The sequence below is a fragment of the Hyla sarda genome, chromosome 3, assembly GCF_029499605.1.
Source record: "Hyla sarda isolate aHylSar1 chromosome 3, aHylSar1.hap1, whole genome shotgun sequence".
NCBI lineage: Eukaryota > Metazoa > Chordata > Amphibia > Anura > Hylidae > Hyla > Hyla sarda.
The window spans coordinates 28,506,818-28,527,239 of record NC_079191.1 but is presented as its reverse complement, the minus strand read 5'-3'; the positions used below and the strand labels follow the sequence as shown (position 1 = coordinate 28,527,239).

The 20,422-nt window shown below is 43.1% G+C and overlaps 1 protein-coding gene across 2 annotated transcripts in view; it reads right to left on the bottom strand.

Moving 5' to 3' along the window:
- Positions 1–20,422, bottom strand: part of LOC130361221 (cytochrome P450 2K4-like) — a 50,951-nt gene that overhangs the window by 16,060 nt on the left and 14,469 nt on the right. For both annotated transcript variants that reach the window (XM_056563962.1, XM_056563960.1), the window contains exon 4: positions 17,409–17,558. In XM_056563962.1, the coding sequence (XP_056419937.1) occupies positions 17,409–17,558 (150 nt within the window). The remainder of the gene's footprint in view (positions 1–17,408; positions 17,559–20,422) is intronic.

Sequence of the window (20,422 nt, the reverse complement as noted above, 5' to 3'; positions counted from 1 at the left end):
TAGTTGTTTTGCAACAGCTGGAGGCTCTGTTTTGGAAACAGTGGCGTACCAGACATTTTTCATTTTTATTGGGGAGGGGGGCTGTATAGGGGTATGTGTATATGTAGTGTTTTTTACTTTTTATTTTATTGTGTGTTAGTGTAGTGTTTTTAGGGTACAGTCACACAGGCGGGGGTTGACAGTAGTTTCTCGCTGGCAGTTTGAGCTGCGGCAGAAAATTTGCCGCAGCTCAAACTTGCAGCCGGATACTTACTGTAATCCTCCGCCCATGTGAGTGTACCCTGTACGTTCACATTGGGGGGGGGGGGGGAACATCCAGCTGTTGCAAAACTACAACTCCCAGCATGTACGGTCTATCAGTGCATGCTGGGAGTTGTAGTTTTGCAACCACTGGAGGCTCCATTTTGGAAACAGTGGCGTACCAGAAGTTTTTCATTTTTATTGAGGAGGGGAGGGGGGCTGTGTAGGGGTATGTGTATATGTAGTGTTTTTTACTTTTTATTTTATTGTGTGTTAGTGTAGTGTAGTGTTTTTAGGGTACAGTCACACGGGCGGGGGTTCACAGTAGTTTATCGCTGGCAGTTTGAGCTGCAGCAGAAAATTTGCCGCAGTTCAAACTTGCAGCCGGATACTTACTGTAAACCTCCGCCCATGTGAGTGTACCCTGTACGTTCACATTGGGGGGGGGGGAACATCCAGCTGTTGCAAAACTACAACTCCCAGCATGTACGGTCTATCAGTGCATGCTGGGAGTTGTAGTTTTGAAACAGCTGGAGGCACACTGGTTGTGAAACACCGAGTTTGGTAACAAATTCAGTGTTTTGCAACCAGTGTGCCTTCAGCTGTTGCAAAAGCTACAACCCCCAGCATGTACGGACAGCGGAAGGGCATGCTGGGTCTTGTAGTTATGCAACAGCTGGAGACATACTACTTTGGCTGGGGATGCTGGGGATTATAGTTATGCAACAGCTGGAGACACACTGGTTTGCTACTTAACTCAGTGTGCCTTCAGCTGTTGCAAAACTACAACTCTCAGCAGTCACCGACAGCCAACGGGCATGCTGGGAGTTGTAGTTTTGCAACCAGCAGATGCACCACTACAACTCCCAGCATGCACTTTAGCTGATTGTGCAAGCTGGGAGTTGTAGTTATACAACAGCTGAAGGTACACTTTTCCATAGAAAAAATGTGCCTCCAGCTGTGGCAAAACTATAAGTCCCAGCATGCCCATAAGGGAATGCTGGGAGTCGTGGTGGTCTGCCTCCTGCTGTTGCATAACTACAGCTCCCAGCATGCCCTTTTTGCATGCTGGGAGCTGTTGCTAAGCAACAGCAGGAGGCTGTCACTCACCTCCTACTGCTGCTGCTGCTCCACGCCACGCAGGTCAGTCCCGCCGCCGCCGTCGCTCCTGGGGCCCCGATCCCAACAGGGACGCGGGGATCGGGGTCCCCAGCTCCCGGGGTCTTCTTCCCGCACCCGCTCACGTCCTCCGGAAGAGGGGCGGAGCGGGTTGCGGGAGTGACACCCGCAGCAGGCACCCTGATTGGTCGGCCGGGAAACTGAATCAGGGCGATCGTGCCACCTCACCACTGCTGGCTGTATGTATGTATGTATAGTGTGAGTGTATGTGTGATGTGTGTATGATGTCTGTGTATGTGTGATGTGTGTATGTATGTATGGTGTGAGTGTATGTGTGATCTGTGTATGTATGTATGGTGTATACAGGCCCGTCGCTACCGGACCGGCAAACCAAGCAATTGCTGGGGGGCCCCGAGTAGAGCCGGTGCTTGCCCGTCCTGTAGCGACGGGGCACTTCGGGGGGCCCGCACATTTCAATTACCTTTTTGTAGGGCGCGGGCCCCTTAAGAAACATAGCAGGGCCGGCACCGGACAGGTCAGGGGCTGATTGGAGTAGAGACGTCACGTTCCCCGCGCAGGCACGCACGTCTACGCCAATCACCTGACCTGTCCCTGCCTACATCCCCACGCAAACCTCCAGCATCCTCCGTGCAGTGACAGGAGCAGCAGCAGACTCAAGCCGCTGCAATGATCCCTGGCAGGGTAAGTAAACTGGCGCGGGGGGCCCGGGGGGTGGGGGATTGTATGGTGGTTAGGGGACTGCAATGGTGATGAGAGGTGTGTGTGTGTGTGTGTGGGGGGGGGGGGTGGTATGGGGGTCATGAGAGATGCAGGGGTGTTATGGGGGTCATGAGAGATGCAGGGGGGGTGTTATGGGGGTCATGATAGATGCAGGGGGGGTGTTATGGGGGTCATGAGAGATGCAGGGGGGTGTTATGGGGGTCATGAGAGATGCAGGGGGTGTTATGGGGGTCATGAGAGATGCAGGGGGGTGTGTTATGGGGGTCATGAGAGATGCAGGGGGGGTGTTATGGGGGTCATGAGAGATGCAGGGGGGGTGTTATAGGGGTCATGAGAGATGCAGGGGGGGTGTTATAGGGGTCATGAGAGATGCACGGGGGGTGTTATGGGGGTCATGAGAGATGCAGGGGGGGTTGTTATGGGAGTCATGAGAGGTGCAGGGGGGGTGTTATGGGGGTCATGAGAGGTGCAGGCGGGGTGTTATGGGGGTCATGAGAGGTGCAGGCTAGGGTGTTATGAGGGTCATGAGAGGTGCAGGCGGGGGTGTTATGGGGGTCATGAGAGGTGCAGGCGGGGGTGTTATGGGGGTCATGAGAGGTGCAGGCGGGGGTGTTATGGGGGTCATGAGAGGTGCAGGCGGGGGTGTTATGGGGGTCATGAGAGGTGCAGGCGGGGTGTAATGGGGGTCATGAGAGGTGCAGGGGGGGGTGTTATGGGAGTGAGGAGAGGTGCCCCCCCCTGCACCTCTCGTCATCACCCCCCCCCATAACCCCCCCCCCCCCCCCCGGTTATAATAGTGATGAGGAGAGGTGGGGGGGGAGTTATTGTAATGATGAGGAGAGGTTTGGCGGGGGGTTATGGGGGTGATGAGGACACAGTATAAGAGGGGTGCTTATGTATATAGGATGTGCATGCATGTGTGGCAGTATTGTATTCAGTGGATACAGTGTGGAGCAGTATTATATTCAGGGTACAGTGTGAGCCAGTATTTTATTTAGGGTACAGTGTCGGGCAGTATTATATTTAGGGTACAGTGTATAGCAGTATTATATTTAGGGTACAGTGTATAGCAGTATTATATTTAGTGGGTACAGTGAATAGCAGGATTATAGTTAGTGGGTGCAGTGTATGGCAGTATTATATTTAGTGGGTACAGTGTGTGGTAGTATTATATTTAGTGGGTACTGTGTATAGCAGTATTATATTTAGGGTACAGTGTGTGGCAGGATTATATTCAGGGTACATTGTGTGGCAGCATTATATTCAGGGTACAGTGTGTGGCAGCATTATATTCAGGGTACAGTGTGGGGCAGTATATTATTTAGAGTACACTTTCTGGCAAGGTTATAATGATTACTGTCTTCATGCAGAGGATGAGGATCTGGTGAGGAGCCAATGATGTCTGGATGTCAGACTCTGCAGAGAAGATGGAGCTGGAGGAAGACCTGGTCTCTGGACCAGATGAAGAAGAAAAGATAACAGAGAAGATATCACTCAAGTCAGAAGGCGTCACTCAGGTCACTGATATCATTGTGTATTCTCCTGACTGTCCCATCAGAGCTGTAGTCACTTGTAAGTTCTGCAGTGATGATGGGTAAAACTGTGTCCAATCTGTGTCTCTCCAGCTGTTACAAAACTACAATTCTCATTGCCAGAGACTCAGACATGATGGGAGTTGTAGCTTTCCAACAGCTGGAGAACCACTTTAACCGAGGTGATCGGTGGGGGTCTCAGCAGTCAAACTCCCACCAAAAAAATGGCCCTGGGTTGGGGGTCTGGACAGGGGGTATGGGTAGGGAACACTGCTGCACCTAATGTGGGGGGAACTCTACTGCACCTAATGTGGGGGGAACTCTGCTGCACCTAATGTGCGTCGTATCGACGTTCACTCACGTTGCGCTCCCAGAATTCAAGGGCCGGCGTCAGGACATAGTAACGCCGGCGTGATCATCAAAGGGGGGGCCTCCATGTCCATTTTGCTTGGGGCCCCCAAATTCCTTCAAATGGCCCTGGGTGTATATGTATGGTGTGAGTGTATGTGTGATGTGTATATGTATGTATGGTGTGAGTGTATGTGTGATGTGTGATGTGTATATGTATGTATGGTGTGAATGTATGTGTGATGTGTGTATTATGTCTGTGTATGTGTGATGTGTATATGTATGTAATGTATGGTGTGTGTATATGTATGTATGGTGTGAGTGTATGTGTGATGTGTGTATGATGTCTGTGTATGTGTGATGTGTGTATGTATGGTGTGAGTGTATGTGTGATGTGTGTATGATGTCTGTGTATGATGTCTGTGTATGTGTGATGTGTGTATGTATGGTGTGAGTATATGTGTGATGTGTGTATGATGTCTGTGTATGATGTCTGTGTATGTGTGATGTGTGTATGATGTCTGTATGTGTGATGTGTGTATGTATGTAATGTATGGTGTGTGTATATGTATGGTGTGAGTGTATGTGTGATGTGTGTATGATGTCTGTGTATGATGTGTGTATGTGTGATGTGTGTATGTATGTAATGTATGGTGTGTGTGTATGTATGGTGTGTATGTATGTGTGATGTGTGTATGATGTCTGTGTATGATGTGTGTATGTGTGATGTGTGTATGTATGTATGTATGGTGTGTGTATGTATGTATGTATGTATAGTGTGAGTGTATGTGTGATGTGTGTATGTATGTAATGTATGGTGTGTGTATATGTATGGTGTGAGTGTATGTGTGATGTGTGTATGATGTCTGTGTATGATGTGTGTATGTGTGATGTGTGTATGTATGTAATGTATGGTGTGTGTGTATGTATGGTGTGAGTGTATGTGTGATGTGTGTATGATGTCTGTGTATGATGTGTGTATGTGTGATGTGTGTATGTATGTATGTATGGTGTGTGTATGTATGTATGTATGTATAGTGTGAGTGTATGTGTGATGTGTGTATGTATGTAATGTATGGTGTGTGTATATGTATGGTGTGAGTGTATGTGTGATGTGTGTATGATGTCTGTGTATGATGTGTGTATGTGTGATGTGTGTATGTATGTAATGTATGGTGTGTGTGTGTGTGTATGTATGTATGTATGTATAGTGTGAGTGTATGTGTGATGTGTGTATGATGTCTATGTATGTGTGATGTGTATATGTAATGTATGATATGGGGGGGCAGTGGCAGGGGTGTGTGTGTGTGTGTGTATGATATGGGGGCAGTGGCCGGTGCATGTATGATATGTGTATGTATGTTTTGTATAGGGGTGGACTGACACGTTAAGCATTAGGGGGGGGGGCGCGCTGCTGCCAGTTGTGCTATCTAATTATTTATTTTTTTAGTGGCTACTGACACCCACACTAAATTGCACCCCCAGAATCCCGCCCCCTTCATACTCGCCCGACGACCAAGAGCCCCACGGATGCACGCAAACACGTCGGAGCCAAAACTACAACTCCCAGCATGTTACACTATAACCTAAACTGTAGAACTATAAAGTGTAACATGCTGGGAGTTGCAGTTTTGGTTCGGGTCAGCTGCAGAGCCATAGGCTGCATCAGGGCATGCTGGGTGTTGTAGTTACTAACTGCAATACCCAGTATTCCTTGACAGCCTATGGCTCTGCAGCTGACACGAACCAAAACTACAACTCCCAACATGTTACACAATAACCTTAACTGTACTACTATACAGTGCAACATGCTGCAACACCCACACAACCATAGACTGTATCAGGGCATGCTGGGTGTTGTAGTTATCTACTAACTAAATGCAACGTAATGACACATAAATTAGAGTAAATAAAATGCACCATATAAACTGGAGAAGCAGAACACCCCCCTCCCCCCCAGTAACACAGCGATGTTCAGTGGTTTCCAATCAAAAGACTCCATATATAAGTCCCTATGAAGACTGAAAAATAGTGATTAAAATATTTTAAAAAGTGCGTATACATGTGAATAAGCCCCTTTCCTAATAAAAGTTTCCAATTTTCTTTAAATAAAAATAATGTACAAAAATAAACATAAGTGGTATCGCTGCATGTGGAAATGTCCAGACTATTAAAATATAATGTTAATTAAATCGAACGGTGAACGGTGTAAATGTAAAAAAATTGTCCAGAATTGTTCATTTTTGGTCATTTTATATGAGAAATGTTTTATAAGGTGATCAGAAAGTTACATCTAGACTTATCTGGTCTTGGCTCGGGTGTAAGAGGAGCTACAGCTCTCCCTCCGCTAATATCCTGGCATACTGCGATCTCCGTGGCCGCTATTAAACCATTAGATCATCGCTGTCTAAATTGACAGCAGTGTCTAAAGGATCTCATATCCATCCCTGGTGGTCTAGTGGGGGGGATCGTACTATGTTGGTTGAAATTATTTTATCTACCAGGACAAGAGGATTTTCTTGAGGGACAAGTAGATTGTGTTCCACTTTAGCCCCTTGGACAAGTATTTTTTTTTTATTTTTTATTTCCAGACCCCTGAAGGATTAAGATTTTTACATAGAAGTCATTTACACATCTGTATAACTTTCTGACACTAGTTGATTTGAAAAAAAAAAAAATCTCTTCCACCTGATTTCTCCTTTAACGCCTTGAGCTAAAGATATGGCTGTTTACTATGTACAGTGGGCATACAGTCACTAATCGGTCCAGGTTTTTGCCTGGTTCTTCTTTTGTAGCTCCGCCTCTGGGGATGACACCATGATTCCTAGAAGAAGAACAACAGAAGAAGATACAGTACATCCAGGAACCAGGATGGTTAAGTAAAGATGTGTTCCCACACAGCATTTTTTTGTGTGTGTTTTCTCCTTTTTTTGTCATTTCAGATACATGTATCCTGTGGAATACACTGATGATCAGCATTAAAGGGGTTCTCCACCATAAGGTGATTTTAGTACGTACCTGGCAGACAGTAATGGACATGCTTAGGAAGGATCTGCGCTTGTCTTGGGGCTAAATGGCTATGTTGTGAGATTACCATAACATTGTGACTAGCTTTTTGTGAACTGACATTTCCTGTTTGAGTTTCCTTCTTTTGCCTACAAATCCCATAATTACATTTTCCTCCCTCCCACACATCAGCCACACCACACATTGAAATATAAATGAGCTGCATCCATTCAAAAGACCTGTGGTTTTCAATCAGGGAGCCTACAGCTGTTGCATTAGTTGCAGATTAATATCTCTCCCACCAAGCGATCGCTCCGCCCATTGAAGCAGACAGGCTCCCTGTCATCAGCTGACTAGTGATGTCAGGTCTCGGCCGCATTGCAACCTGGGAAAAATCTGAGACAACAGTCATTTTGTATGCTGGTGAAAATAAATATTGGGGTGAAAATCCCATAAGAATTGTGAGAAAACCGTCACACACAGGTACAGACACTATATTGTGAAATACACTAACTTTACAGCCCCTGTAGCATAGTCAAATAAAAAAAATCCTGGAATACCCCTTTAATATATTTTTTTAATAAATTGGCTAACAAGGGTTATGTGGGGGTGTTTATGTAGCTCATAGATTGTAGGTTATAGATATACTCTGGTTGGGATGATCCATTCCCTATATTGGTGTGTTCTTTTTGTACAACTATACAGCCCTGAGCTTGGTAGCTCTGTATAACATGCAGTCAGCAAATAAGTGTGGCAGGTGGAAAACATTTTTTTTTAAATCAACTGGTGTTAGAAAGTTAAACAGATTTGTATATTGCTTCTATTAAAAAATCTTAATACTTTCAGTACTTATCAGCTGCTGATTGATCTACAGGAAGTTCTTTTCATTTGAATTTCCTTTATGTCTGACCATCGTGCTCCCTGCTGACACCTCTGTCCATTTTATGAACTGTCCAGAGTAGGAGTAAATCCCCAAAGCAAACCTATCCTACTCTGGACAGTTCCTAAAATGGACAGAGGTGTCAGCAGAAAGCACTGTGGTGAGACAGAAAGGAAATTCAAAAACAAAAAGAACTTCCTGTGGACTGTAGAAAGAAAGAAAATCATTGTGCGACAAAATTGAAGAAAAAACGCAATTTTTTAACTTTTGGGGGCTTCCGTTTCTACACAGTACATTTTTCAGTATAAATGACACCTTATCTTTATTCTGTAGGTCCATACGATTAAAATGATCCCCTATTTATATAGGTTTGATTTTGTCGCACTTCTGGAAAAAATCATAACTACATGCAGGAAAATGTATACATTTAAAATTGGCATCTTCTGACCCCTATAACTTTTTAATTTTTCTGCGTATGGGGCGGTATGAGGACACATTTTTTGCGCCGTGTTCTGAAGTTTTTATTGGTACAATTTTTTGTATTGATCGGACTTTTTATTGCTTTTTATTTATTTTTTCATGATATAAATACGCTATTTTGGACTTTGGAATTTTTTGGCGCGTACATCATTGAACATACAATTGCGTACACTGATTGCCAGCACTGTTCACTGCAAAGCCATAGCTTTGCATTGATCAGTGTTATCGGCGGTCGATTGCTCAAGCCTGATTCTCAGGCTTGGAGCAATCAAGCGCTGATTGGACGCGCCGGAGGAAGGTGAGTGACCCTCCGCTCGCATCCTAGCTTATCGGGACACTGCATTTTCATTGCGCTGGTCCCGATCAGCCCCACTGAGCAGCTGGGAAGCTTTTACTTTCGTTTTAGATATGCAGCGTCTAAAGGGTTCATAGCATGCGGCACCGCGATCGCTGCTGTGCGCTATTAACCCCAGGTCCCGGCTTCAGTTACATGCCGTTATATGCCGGGCGTGACCCCGCTTTACATCGCGGGAGCCGGCCACGGACGTAATAGATAAATGAGAAAAATGATGGTACTGGTGCCAGAAAGTTAAACAGATTTGTATATTACTTCTATTAAAAAATCTTAATCCTTCCAGTACTTATTAGCTGCTGAATACTACAGAGGAAATGTTTTTCTTTTTGGAACACAGAGCGCTCTGCTGAATCACGAGCATAGAGCTCTCTACTGACATATCTGTCCATTTTAGGAACTGTCCAGAGCAGCATATGTTTTCTATGGGGATTTTCTCCTACTCTGGACAGTTCTTAAAATGGACAGAGATGTCAGCAGAGAGCACTGTGCTCGTGATGTCAGCAGAGAGCACTGTGCTCGTGATTCAGCAGAGAGCTCTGTGTTCCAAAAAGAAAAGAATTTCCTCTGTAGTATTCAGCAGCTAATAAGTACTGGAAGGATTAAGATTTTTTTAATAGAAGTAATTTACAAATCTATTTAACTTTCTGGCACCAGTTGATTTAAAAAAATCTAAGTTTTCCACCGGAGTACCCCTTTAAAAATAGATAAAAAATTTGTAAAAAATGTGACCACACCCTTGTAATGGGTCTGACCTGGATGTGATACTGTACAGTTTTAGATTCAGCGGTTACTCTTTTTATCAGTGTTCCTTATGCTATATAATCCAGATATTTATACAGTCTGCGGCTCCCTGATCTGGGGATATAAGATACAGCACTAGCTCCGTACAATGATAGTTTGTATGTGCACTGAGATAGTCTGTATCTATTATATCAATAGGTATGTCATACCTTGCTGTGTGCGCTACGCTGAACGCTGTCCACGTCCTGGCTCTCTGGGCAGAGAGAGCGCTACTGGAGACTCGGCCGTCTCGCAGGTTCGCAGCGCAGGTGATGGTGGGCTCCAGTTAGGAGGACTGCAGTGTTTCTCCTGTGCTCGGCAGTTGCAGATACCAGCAGCGTCCTTGTGTCAGGATGGTGGACAGTGTCATAGGCTGATTGACAGGTTCGGTAAGTTTTGGCAGATATAGTCTGATATCGTGCTGTATCCTATTGTTAGAATTGGTGGTAGTCGCACTTGTATTATGGCTGGGCGCGTTTCAGGTCCCCCATAGAACCTTTCTTCAGCAGCTAAACATGCATGTTTTGGGAGTCATTCAATGAAGTATATATATCTTAGACTCCTCCTCTTTGTGAAGGATGCCACATCCAGTTTAAAAAAAAAAAGTGAAAATTTAAAAAATTTACCAACGGTGTGCAGGCTTGGGGAGCTGATAGTGACATACATTTATATCTAATTATAGAGACGAGGAAAGAAAAGCGGGCAGCACAACCGGGTTAACTGTGTTGCTAGCTGATTGACTCGGTCCCAAGTCCCAAAAGTATATGTAGAAAGACAGCAGCACTCCAGGATATAAGTGACTAATGTGTGGCTTTATTCACCAAAACATCAGAGGTTGCGACGTTTCAGCCTTCTCACAAGGCCTTTGTCAAGCAGTGCTAAGTAATTATAGAGATGAGTATACTTTCAAAAATGGATACAAAGATTAATTATATTAATAATTTCAATGCATCAGGGAATAATGACAAGACATTATATATGTATGCATATTTGATATGCATATAATAATATTAATGTAATAATATTCATGACTCAGATTGTTCTTTTGCCTACATACCTATATAGTGCAGTACTGTTTAAGGCAAGGAACAGTATGCTAAATCGGTATAGAGAAATTTATATAAATTTACATACATTTATAAACATAGGGTACATAGTGTATATCACATGTCTGTGTGTATGTAATAATGGGCATGAGAGATAACACCTAGGATTGAGATGCTACAGATGAATATTTAGTGGATAGCCAGATTTATGCAATAGAATAAAATGAACAATTGATGACATCTTAAATTACATAAAATTACATAAAATCTACTGAAACTGAAAACTGCAGTTGGGATACTAACTGTAAATCTTGATCGGTGCTTGGGTCATATCGGTGAGGAATCGAGGAGAGTTCCCAACCAAGGGCTCGTCTGAGTGCTGGGAACACAGCCTACAGGACCACCCCCCTAGGCCAGGAAACTGAATACTTCCAATTCACTGTTTAATCCTTTGGGTGCCAGGGAGCCAAATTCGAATATCTTCCTATATTCGGTCCTGGACATTTTGCTTATATAGTTGCCTCCTCGCCAATCTTGTTGGACCAACTGGAATGCTGTGTATCTATGGTTGTTGGGGTTCCCTTGATGACATTTTTTAAATGTGCCAATAGTGGGTGTTTTTCTGTCAGCACCAGCGGGGTTAATAGGTGCTGACAATGTGTTGTTTGCTAGGTTGCCGGGTTACGCTGGCTACTGATTGAACACATGTGCATCTCCCTATATTACCAGGTTTCAGACACTGGGAGGATGCCTGTGAAATTTGTTCATTACCTGAGTAGCTAGCAATCCCTTATTGCATTGTATACCCGGCAACTTGACTTCTGGCTTCATATCTTACTTCTCTTTGGTTATAGCGATCCGGCACCTCTTCCCACTCCTGGCTTGACACGGTTTGACTGACATCGACTTTATGTGTGCATTTTTAGTTTGTCTTTGTTAGTTGCGTGTATCCCTGTTGCTCCTGACTACGGACAGGATTGTATTTTATTCTGTTGACATTTGACTTATTTTGGAACGGATTGTCGACCAGTTGCCGGCCTATCGTTTAGGATAGGCGGACAAGTAGGCAGGGACAGGGGTGCGGGTGAGCTAGCGAGTACTCCTTCCCTGCCCATGCATGAAATTTCCATTTAGTTTTTTAACTCCTTCAGGACAAAGGGCATACCTGTACGCCCCTCGCCTGGTCCCGGTGTTTAAAACGGGGTCACACCGGTCAGTCCCGGCTGCTAATGATAGCCGGGACCCTAAGCTAATAGCGTGTGGCACCGATCGTTGTGCTGAGCGCTATTAACCCTTTAGACGTGGCGATCAAAGTTGATCGCCGCGTCTAAAAATGAAAGTAAATGCCTCCTGGCAGCTCAGTCGGGCTGATCGGGACTATCGTGATAAAAGCATGATGTCCCGATCAGCTCGGACACGAGCAGAGACCCCCTTACCATGCTTCGTCGTGTCCAATCGGCGTTTGATTGCTCCAAGCCTGAGCTACAGGCTTGAGAAATCGAGCCCCTATCTCATTGATCCATGCAAAGCTATGGCTTTGCAGGGATCAGGGTAAAAGATCAGTGTGTGCTGTGTTATAGCTCCCTATGGGGAGCTATAGCACTGCAAAAAAAAAATAAGTGAAAAAAAAAAAACAGTTAACAAAGGTCATTTCACCCCTTCCCTCATAAAAGTTTGAATCATCGCCCTTTTCCCATAAAAAAAAAAACTGTGTAAGGGGTTAATGTTGAATCTGTGCTATTAGAGTTTTGAGGGCTCGTGAGGTTCAACCTGTATATTGTTTGTTTCAGGGGCGTTGGATTATGTAAATTACCCCCTTACTTGCACAGTTTAGGAAATCATTGATTTCATGTAGAAAATTATTTACAGTGCATTTGACTTCAAGGGTTCTCTTATCGAATTGTGTAACTTTACAATTGGGACATTGTCCACTTCTGAAAAATCCTTTAAAATCAACTAAGGTAGATGAGAGTTTAGTGTTAGAGTTTGTTGTACAAACTGTGGGTGCTATTCTGATGCCCAAGTTTGGGGCCCTGGTGTAAATAATGGAAGGTTTGTCTGGAAGGAATTCACTCAGTGTTTTATCTTCGCAGAGCAACGGCCAATATTTCTTGATAATGGCTTCTATTTTGTGGTGCTGTGTATTGAAAGGAATGATTAGTTTTTGATGATCTTTGTCTACTTCCGTTGGTGTATTTGATTCTTTAGGGGTAAAAAATTTGGATCTGTCTAGGTTGTGTACTTTTGTAATATATTGGTAAGTTGATACAATTTCAAAATGATCATTATTAGTACATTTCCTTTTTAGTCTACAGAATTGACTATTGGGACTGTTCTCTAGCCATTGAGGGAGATGACAGCTTGAGTGGAGTATGAATCTATTTTTGGCCACAGACTTGTGGTATGTACTACATATGAGTTTGTCCATGTTGGTCATGATTAGTAAATCTAAAAATTTAACGGATGTTGAGCTAATATTGGGGGTGAATTTAAGGTTAAAATTATTACCGTTAATAGATTCTATAATATTGTCTAGGTTGGATTTTGTGCCACATCATATAAAAAAGATATCATCTATATAACGGTGCCATGAAACCAGATCACCGCCCAGCTGTGGATTAATGGTGGTGCTCTCCCAATTTGCCATGAACAAATTGGCATAGCTGGGGGCGAATTTAGTGCCCATGGTGGTTCCATTGATTTGTAAATAATAATCTGTTTCAAATTTAAAATAAGTTTTCTATTCCAATAAAGACTCTGAATGTGTCCAGTAGTTGGCTGGGTGCAAACTTGAGGCCTTTATTGAGTAGTTTGAGCTGGTTTGGACTCAGTGGGACAGTCACCCCCTAGATAGTGAGTATATTGTAAAGGTAAATGTGTATAAATGTATATAAAAGTGTACTTACCTTGCGCTAGCGTCGCAGGACCTGCAGTTCACGTGACGAGGTTTAGTCTCTATGGTTAATGCAAAGGACCTTTGGAGGTTCATAGGCCATGTGATACCCACAATGCTTTGTGAGGCTGATTGACATATGGCATGGACCAATCCTAGAATGGCCAGCCCCTGCCTATATAAGGGAGCTGCGGCCATTATTCTCTCTCTTGGGTTGCTTTCACTGAACGAGGTAGGACCTCTGCAACTTTCAACGACAATTCTTAGGCCAAAGCCTTGCGGCCTCGGCTGAATAGCACAGTGAGTTATTCTAAATTCTCCGCAATTATTCGCAAGGACCCTGGACCTTAATATATCCCTAAAACCAGCGGATCTGCGCATACTAAATTCCTACAAGTTGAAGAACTTACTAAAAGTCCCAACCAACGGTCAATCTCAGCCAAGCTGTTAATAGACTCTGTTACAAAGACTGTTCTTATGTTTGCATGCTACAGAAAATCTTCAGTAAAGTTTATGCAAGTTTTCAGTGATGCTCTGGTTGTGGACAATAGTTTATTCTACAAGCACCTATTGTCCTTGGGAAGGGTGGCGATAGGCCAATACACTCAGCATTTAACCCTCACCCTGGCGTCATGACTGACAAGGGTTAATAACACCCTTTATAACACACACAACAACATCCCGACCACCACTTACACCCTCAAGGCGATCACCACACAACTATATGAGCAAAATGTCCAGTCTAGGAAGATATTCAAATTCGGCTCCCTGGCACCCAAAGGATTAAACAGTGAGTTGGAAGTATTCGGTTTCCTGGACTAGGGTGTTTTGCCTTTTAATTGCTCGTCGGCGTTAGGCTGTGTTCCCAGCATTCTGACAAGCCCTTGGTTGGGACCTCCCCTCGATTCTACACCGATATGACCCAAGCACCGATCAAGATTTACAGTTACTATCCCAACTGCTGGTTTCAGTAAATTTTTTATGTAATATTATGTAATTTTATGTAATTTAAGATGTCATCAATTGCTCATTTTATTCTATTACATAAATCTGGCTTTTATTCTATACCAATGTAACATACTATTCCTTGCCTTAAACAGTATTGCACTATATAGGTATGTAGGCAAAAGAACGATCTGAGTCATCAATATTATTACATGAATATTGTTATATGCATATCCAATATACATACATATATAATGTCTTGTCATTATTCTCTGATGCATTGAAATTATTCATATAATTAATCTTTGTATCCATTTTTGAAAGTATCATAATCTCTATAATTAGATATAAATTTATGTCACTATCAGCTCCCCAAGCCTGCACACTGTTGGTACATTTTTCACATTTTCACATTTTAATATTTTTTTTTTCCAAACTGGATGTGATGTCCTTCACTAGGAGGAGGAGTCTAAGATATATATATATATATATATATATATATATATATATATACTTCATTGACCCCCAAAACATGTATGTTTACCTGCTGAAGAAAGGTCCTATGGGGGACCAGCCATAATACAATTGCGTCCGCCACCAATTCTTACAATAGGATACAGCACAATATCGGAATATCTCTGCAAAAACTTACCGAACCTGTCAATCAGCCTATGACGCGCCATCCTGACACAAGGACGCTGATGGTATCTGCAACTGCCGAGCACAGGAGAAGCACTGCAGTCCACCTAACCGGAGCCCACCATCACCCGCGCTGCGAACCTGCAAGACGGCCGAGTCTCCAGTAGCGTTCTCTCTGCCCAGAGAGTCAGGACGTGGACAGCGATCAGTGCAGCGCACACAGCAAGGTATGACATACCTATTGATATAATAGATACAGACTATCTCAGTGCACATACAAACTATCATTCTACGGAGCTAGTGCTGTATCTTATATTCCCAGATCGGGGAGCCGCAGACTGTATAAATACCTGGATTATATAGCATAAGGAACAGTGATAAAAAGAGTAACCGCTGAATCTAAAACTGTACAGTATCACATCCAGGTCAGACCCATTACAAGGGTGTGGTCACATTTTTTTTACAAATTTTTTACCTATTTTTAATATTCTTTTTGTACCATCATTTTTCTCATTTATCTATTTTAAAGGACTATTTTATTATTATTATTATTAATACCTTTTTGCTATCTCATTTATTGTAATTGCATCACATTGTATGCCATCTTGTGTCCCTGCTGACCCACAAGGGCCCTGTGAGTCACAGAACACAACGCACATTTTATTTTTATTACTATTAATAAAATATCATTGTTCCAATATTCACGACCCTGAGCCCCAATTTCTTCTTCTCATTTAGCCAATTATCTGATACCGTGAGTATAGGTGTCATTTGGGCAGCTCAGGTCTATAGGTTGCTAGCCTGATTAGAGCCTCTTCAATACTCCTTTTTGTACTTTACAAATCTGTTTAACTTTCTGGCACCAGTTCATTTAAAAAAAAAAATGTTTTCCAGTGGAGTACCCCCTTTAACCCCTTAAGGACGCAGGACGTAAATGTACGTCCTGGTGAGGTGGTACTTAACGCACCAGGACGTACATTTACGTCCTGTGCATAACCGCGGGCATCGGAGCGATGCCCGTGTCATGCGCGGCTGATCCCGGCTGCTGATCGCAGCCAGGGACCCGCCGGCAATGGCCGACGCCCGCGATCTCGCGGGCGTCCGCCATTAACCCCTCAGGTGCCGGGATCAATACAGATCCCGGCATCTGCGGCAGTTCGCGATTTAAATGAACGATCGGATCGCCCGCAGCGCTGCTGCGGGGATCCGATCATTCAGAACGCCGGACGGAGGTCCTCTCTCCTTCCTCCGTCCAGCTCCCGGTGTCTCCTGCTCTGGTCTGTGATCGAGCAGACCAGAGCAGGAGATGACCGATAATACTGATCTGTTCTATGTCCTATACATAGAACAGATCAGTATTAGCAATCATGGTATTGCTATGAATAGTCCCCTATGGGGACTATTTAAGAGTAAAAAAAATGTAAATAAATGTAAAAGTAAAAGTAAAAAAAAAGTGAAAAATCCCCTCCCCCAATAAAAAAGTAAAACGTCCGTTTTTTACTATTTTACCCCCAAAAAGCGTAAAAAACATTTTTATAGACATATTTGGTATCGCCGCGTCCGTAAATGTCCGAACTATTAAAATAAAATGTTAATGATCCCGTACGGTGAACGGCGTGAACGAAAAAAAAAAAAAAAGTCCAAAATTCCTACTTTTTTAATACATTTTATTAAAAAAAATTATAAAAAATGTATTAAAAGTTTTTTATATGCAAATGTGGTATCAAAAAAAAGTAAAGATCATGGCGCAAAAAATGAGCCCCCATACCGCCACTTATACGGAAAAATAAAAAAGTTAGAGGTCATCAAAATAAAGGGATTATAAACGTACTAATTTGGTTAAAAAGTTTGTGATTTTTTTTAAGCGCAACAATAATATAAAAGTATATAATAATGGGTATCATTTTAATCATATTGAACCTCAGAATAAAGAACACATGTCATTTTTACCATAAATTGTACGGCGTGAAAACAAAACCTTCCAAAATTAGCAAAATTGCGTTTTTCGTTTTAATTTCCCCACAAAAATAGTGTTTTTTGGTTGCGCCATACATTTTATGATATAATGAGTGATGTCATTACAAAGGAAAACTGGTCTCGCAAAAAACAAGCCCTCATACTAGTCTGTGGATGAAAATATAAAAGAGTTATGATTTTTAGAAGGCGAGGAGGAAAAAATGAAAACGTAAAAATGTAATTGTCTGAGTCCTTAAGGCCCAAATGGGCTGAGTCCTTAAGGGGTTAATATCTAAAGATGCACTTTGCACTGTGAAAAGAATAAGACAGTATTAGCAAATCTTGGTCCTTGTAGCCTACCAGAAGATTTGAGCAGCTGTAAATATATAAACAGAACAAGACTAGGGATATCATGCCAAAAATTTACAATATAGATGTCCCCCCTCACCTTCATAGGATCTCAGCTTCTGCACCAAACACTCGGCCTCCTCGGTGATCTTGTTCTCGATGCTTTTCTTCCCCATTCCATAATCTCGCAGCGTCGAGAGCGTAAATCTTCTCATCACTTTCCAGTTCTCTCCATTGGCAAAAACAATACCTAAGTAATGGAAGTAATACATTCTAAAGGTGAAGAACGTCTAGATGTCTGATGATTGCCTAAATGTCATGAGATGGGACCAAAAGTATGTAGACATCCATCTATTGCACAGAGGGGCATTAAACAAGCATACAGCCATACAAACACCACACACAGACATAGGGTCGGGGTCAGGACTGGTGCAAGGATTTTTGCAACCCTAGGCAAAAGCTAATTTTCCCGTCCCCTTGACTCCTCCCAATTTCCCACCCCACCTTACTACTGGGTTGACACACAGTAACAAACTCCCTCCTCATAATCTCCTCACTACTGGGGTGACAGTTTTGTGGCTCTCGGGGCCTGGAGAAAAAACTTTCTTGCGGAGGTCACTCTAGGTGGCTGCCTTTTTTGCCTATAGGTGGAGTCGGCCCTGGTCGGGTTTTGGGCCATACTGAGCTGTCATAGGAAGCCACCTTTGCCACATGTCAGGTTGTGCATTTTTCTGATATGCTTGATTCTACCCTATCACCAAGGGCTATTATTTTTAAGTGGAAGCATCTAGAACAATGATCCCCAACTGTGGCTCTTTCATATCTTGCAAAACTTCAACTCCCAGTATGCCCCGACAGCTGTTGGCTGTCCGGGTATGCTGGGAGTTGAAGTTTTGCAAAATCTGAAGAGCCACACTTTGAGACCACTAATCTAGGAGCAGCAACAGCTCAGCCATGAAGCTGTAGACTATGCAAACTCTCAGAACGGGGCACACATGTACACAGTTGCTTTGCAAGAACCCAAGACTTTGGCAATCTGACAAGAAGTCCAGATGAGAAATAATAATAGTAACAATTATTCCCAGCAGGGAAGCACAGGACTTGAATGGTTGTACACAGACTCCACTCTAGCAACTGATGTTGGCCAATCTCGACAATTAGCCTGTCATTTAAGCCATCTCTTGGCAACTCAGTTTCCTGGGCAAGGCTGCGATCCTTGAGCAAGAATGTCCTCACAAAGTTGCTGTCAACAAGTGAGGAAGTGCTCCCTTATCAACGTACCAGTAGTGTATCCCTTGACCCAGCAAAGTCAGGTTCATCATCTCCAGAATCTCTCGTGGCAGAGGAATAATTAGCACAAATATGTGGAGTTGAGAGACACAGTGGCTTGTTACACCTCGGAGGCTAGCCATCTACGAGACAGTGCATTCCCATGCAGTCCCAGAACCGGCGCCCCGCAATGTCCAGAGTGTCCACATGGAGATTCTCCGTGCAGACATTCCGACGTGTGAATATAGCCTTACAGTGACCAGATATGGTGCAGTGACTTAGCTTCAGGTACAGCTATAAAGCATCAATATGGCATCCTCTAGCTTTGGTTACAAACCGGTTATCAAATCTTGGGCACAGGGTGACCCTCCAAAACATCCCGACTAAGATGGATATCTCATTGGCCAGGACAGTCAGGGTCTGGGAGGAACCTTCCAATGGCTACCACTGATTGACAGAGGAGGAACAATAGGTTTTATCAATCACAGCAAGTTATCAATCGACTTCTCAAAAGTTTGGGAACTTTAGTTCACCATAAAAGCAAGACTGACATTAAAGAGTACCTGTCACCAAATAAAACCTTTAATATAGTGTTCTTTGTGTAATTGGCAAACACTTTTCCATTCTCTTGCTTTTAAAATTATCAGCATAAATGTGTTTAAAATGTAATAGAAAAATCAGCCGCTAGGTGGCTCTGTTCTGTTCCCTGCCACAATTAATACAGTGAGTTTGGTCTCCTCCCGGGCTGGCAGAAGTCTGCACTCAGGAAGTGTTTCTCTGCACTGAGAATGTGAGCAAGAATAAACTTAAGATATACAGATTTTTAAAGCTCTGAATTTTTTTTTTTTATGGTGGGAGGGGTGTTAGAAGTAGTTAAGGAACATAGCCTAAGTTAGTTTAGAAAAGTTTATTTGGTGACAGGTACTCTTTAAGGCAAGGTTCAGACTGATGAATTTTTGGCCTGAAATACTTTGGCTAGAGATTTCTGGGGCACACCTGTCGTGACTGAATCAGACATTGCCGATCCCCATAGCCCGAAATGTATTCTGTGCAATATTTCATAAAAATAATGAGCAAAAATCATTCTTTCGACAGCAGAATTTCAGTGGCAGAAGTTCCACTGCTGAAATTCTGTAGTTTGCACTGTGCAGTGGAATCCTATTGACACACAAATTTCTGTAGTCTGAACCCAACCTTATAATGTAATCACATTGGGGAGATTCATCAAGACCTGGGCTGAGGAAAAGTTGACCAGTTGCCCATAGCAATCAATGAAATCACTTATTTTTTATTTTTCAGAGGCCTTTTTAAAAAAAATGAAAGAAGCGATCTGATTGGTTGCTATGGGCAACTGGTCAACCTTTCCTCTGCACAGGTTTTGATGAATTTCCTTCATTATGTATGTAAACAAAGGCCCATAACACAAGGTATGACTAAAGAACATGGTGAGCAAAGCAGATGTCCCAGTACACAACCACAATTTTCAGGTAGCATAAAATAAAATATACGGTACTTAAACCTATAAGAACCAAGAACATAGTAATCCTCTTAGGCCATGTTCACACGTTCCGAATTTCATTGGAATTCCGCCAGAGATTCCGGAGTAGCAGAGTCCCATTGTATTCAATAGGATTCTGCTGCGCTGTGCACACAGCGGAATTTTCGCACCAGATGTTTCTGGAACGAAAATTCTGATTTCTGTGTCCACAGAAAGAATGAACCTGTCTATGAGATGGCCCATCCCCGTGCAGTCTTAGCACCGGTGTATTATGCCAGCGCCCTCAGTCTCCGGAATGTCTGGACATTCCAGTCATCTAGTGGTTGTGATGTGAATTACAAGCTGGT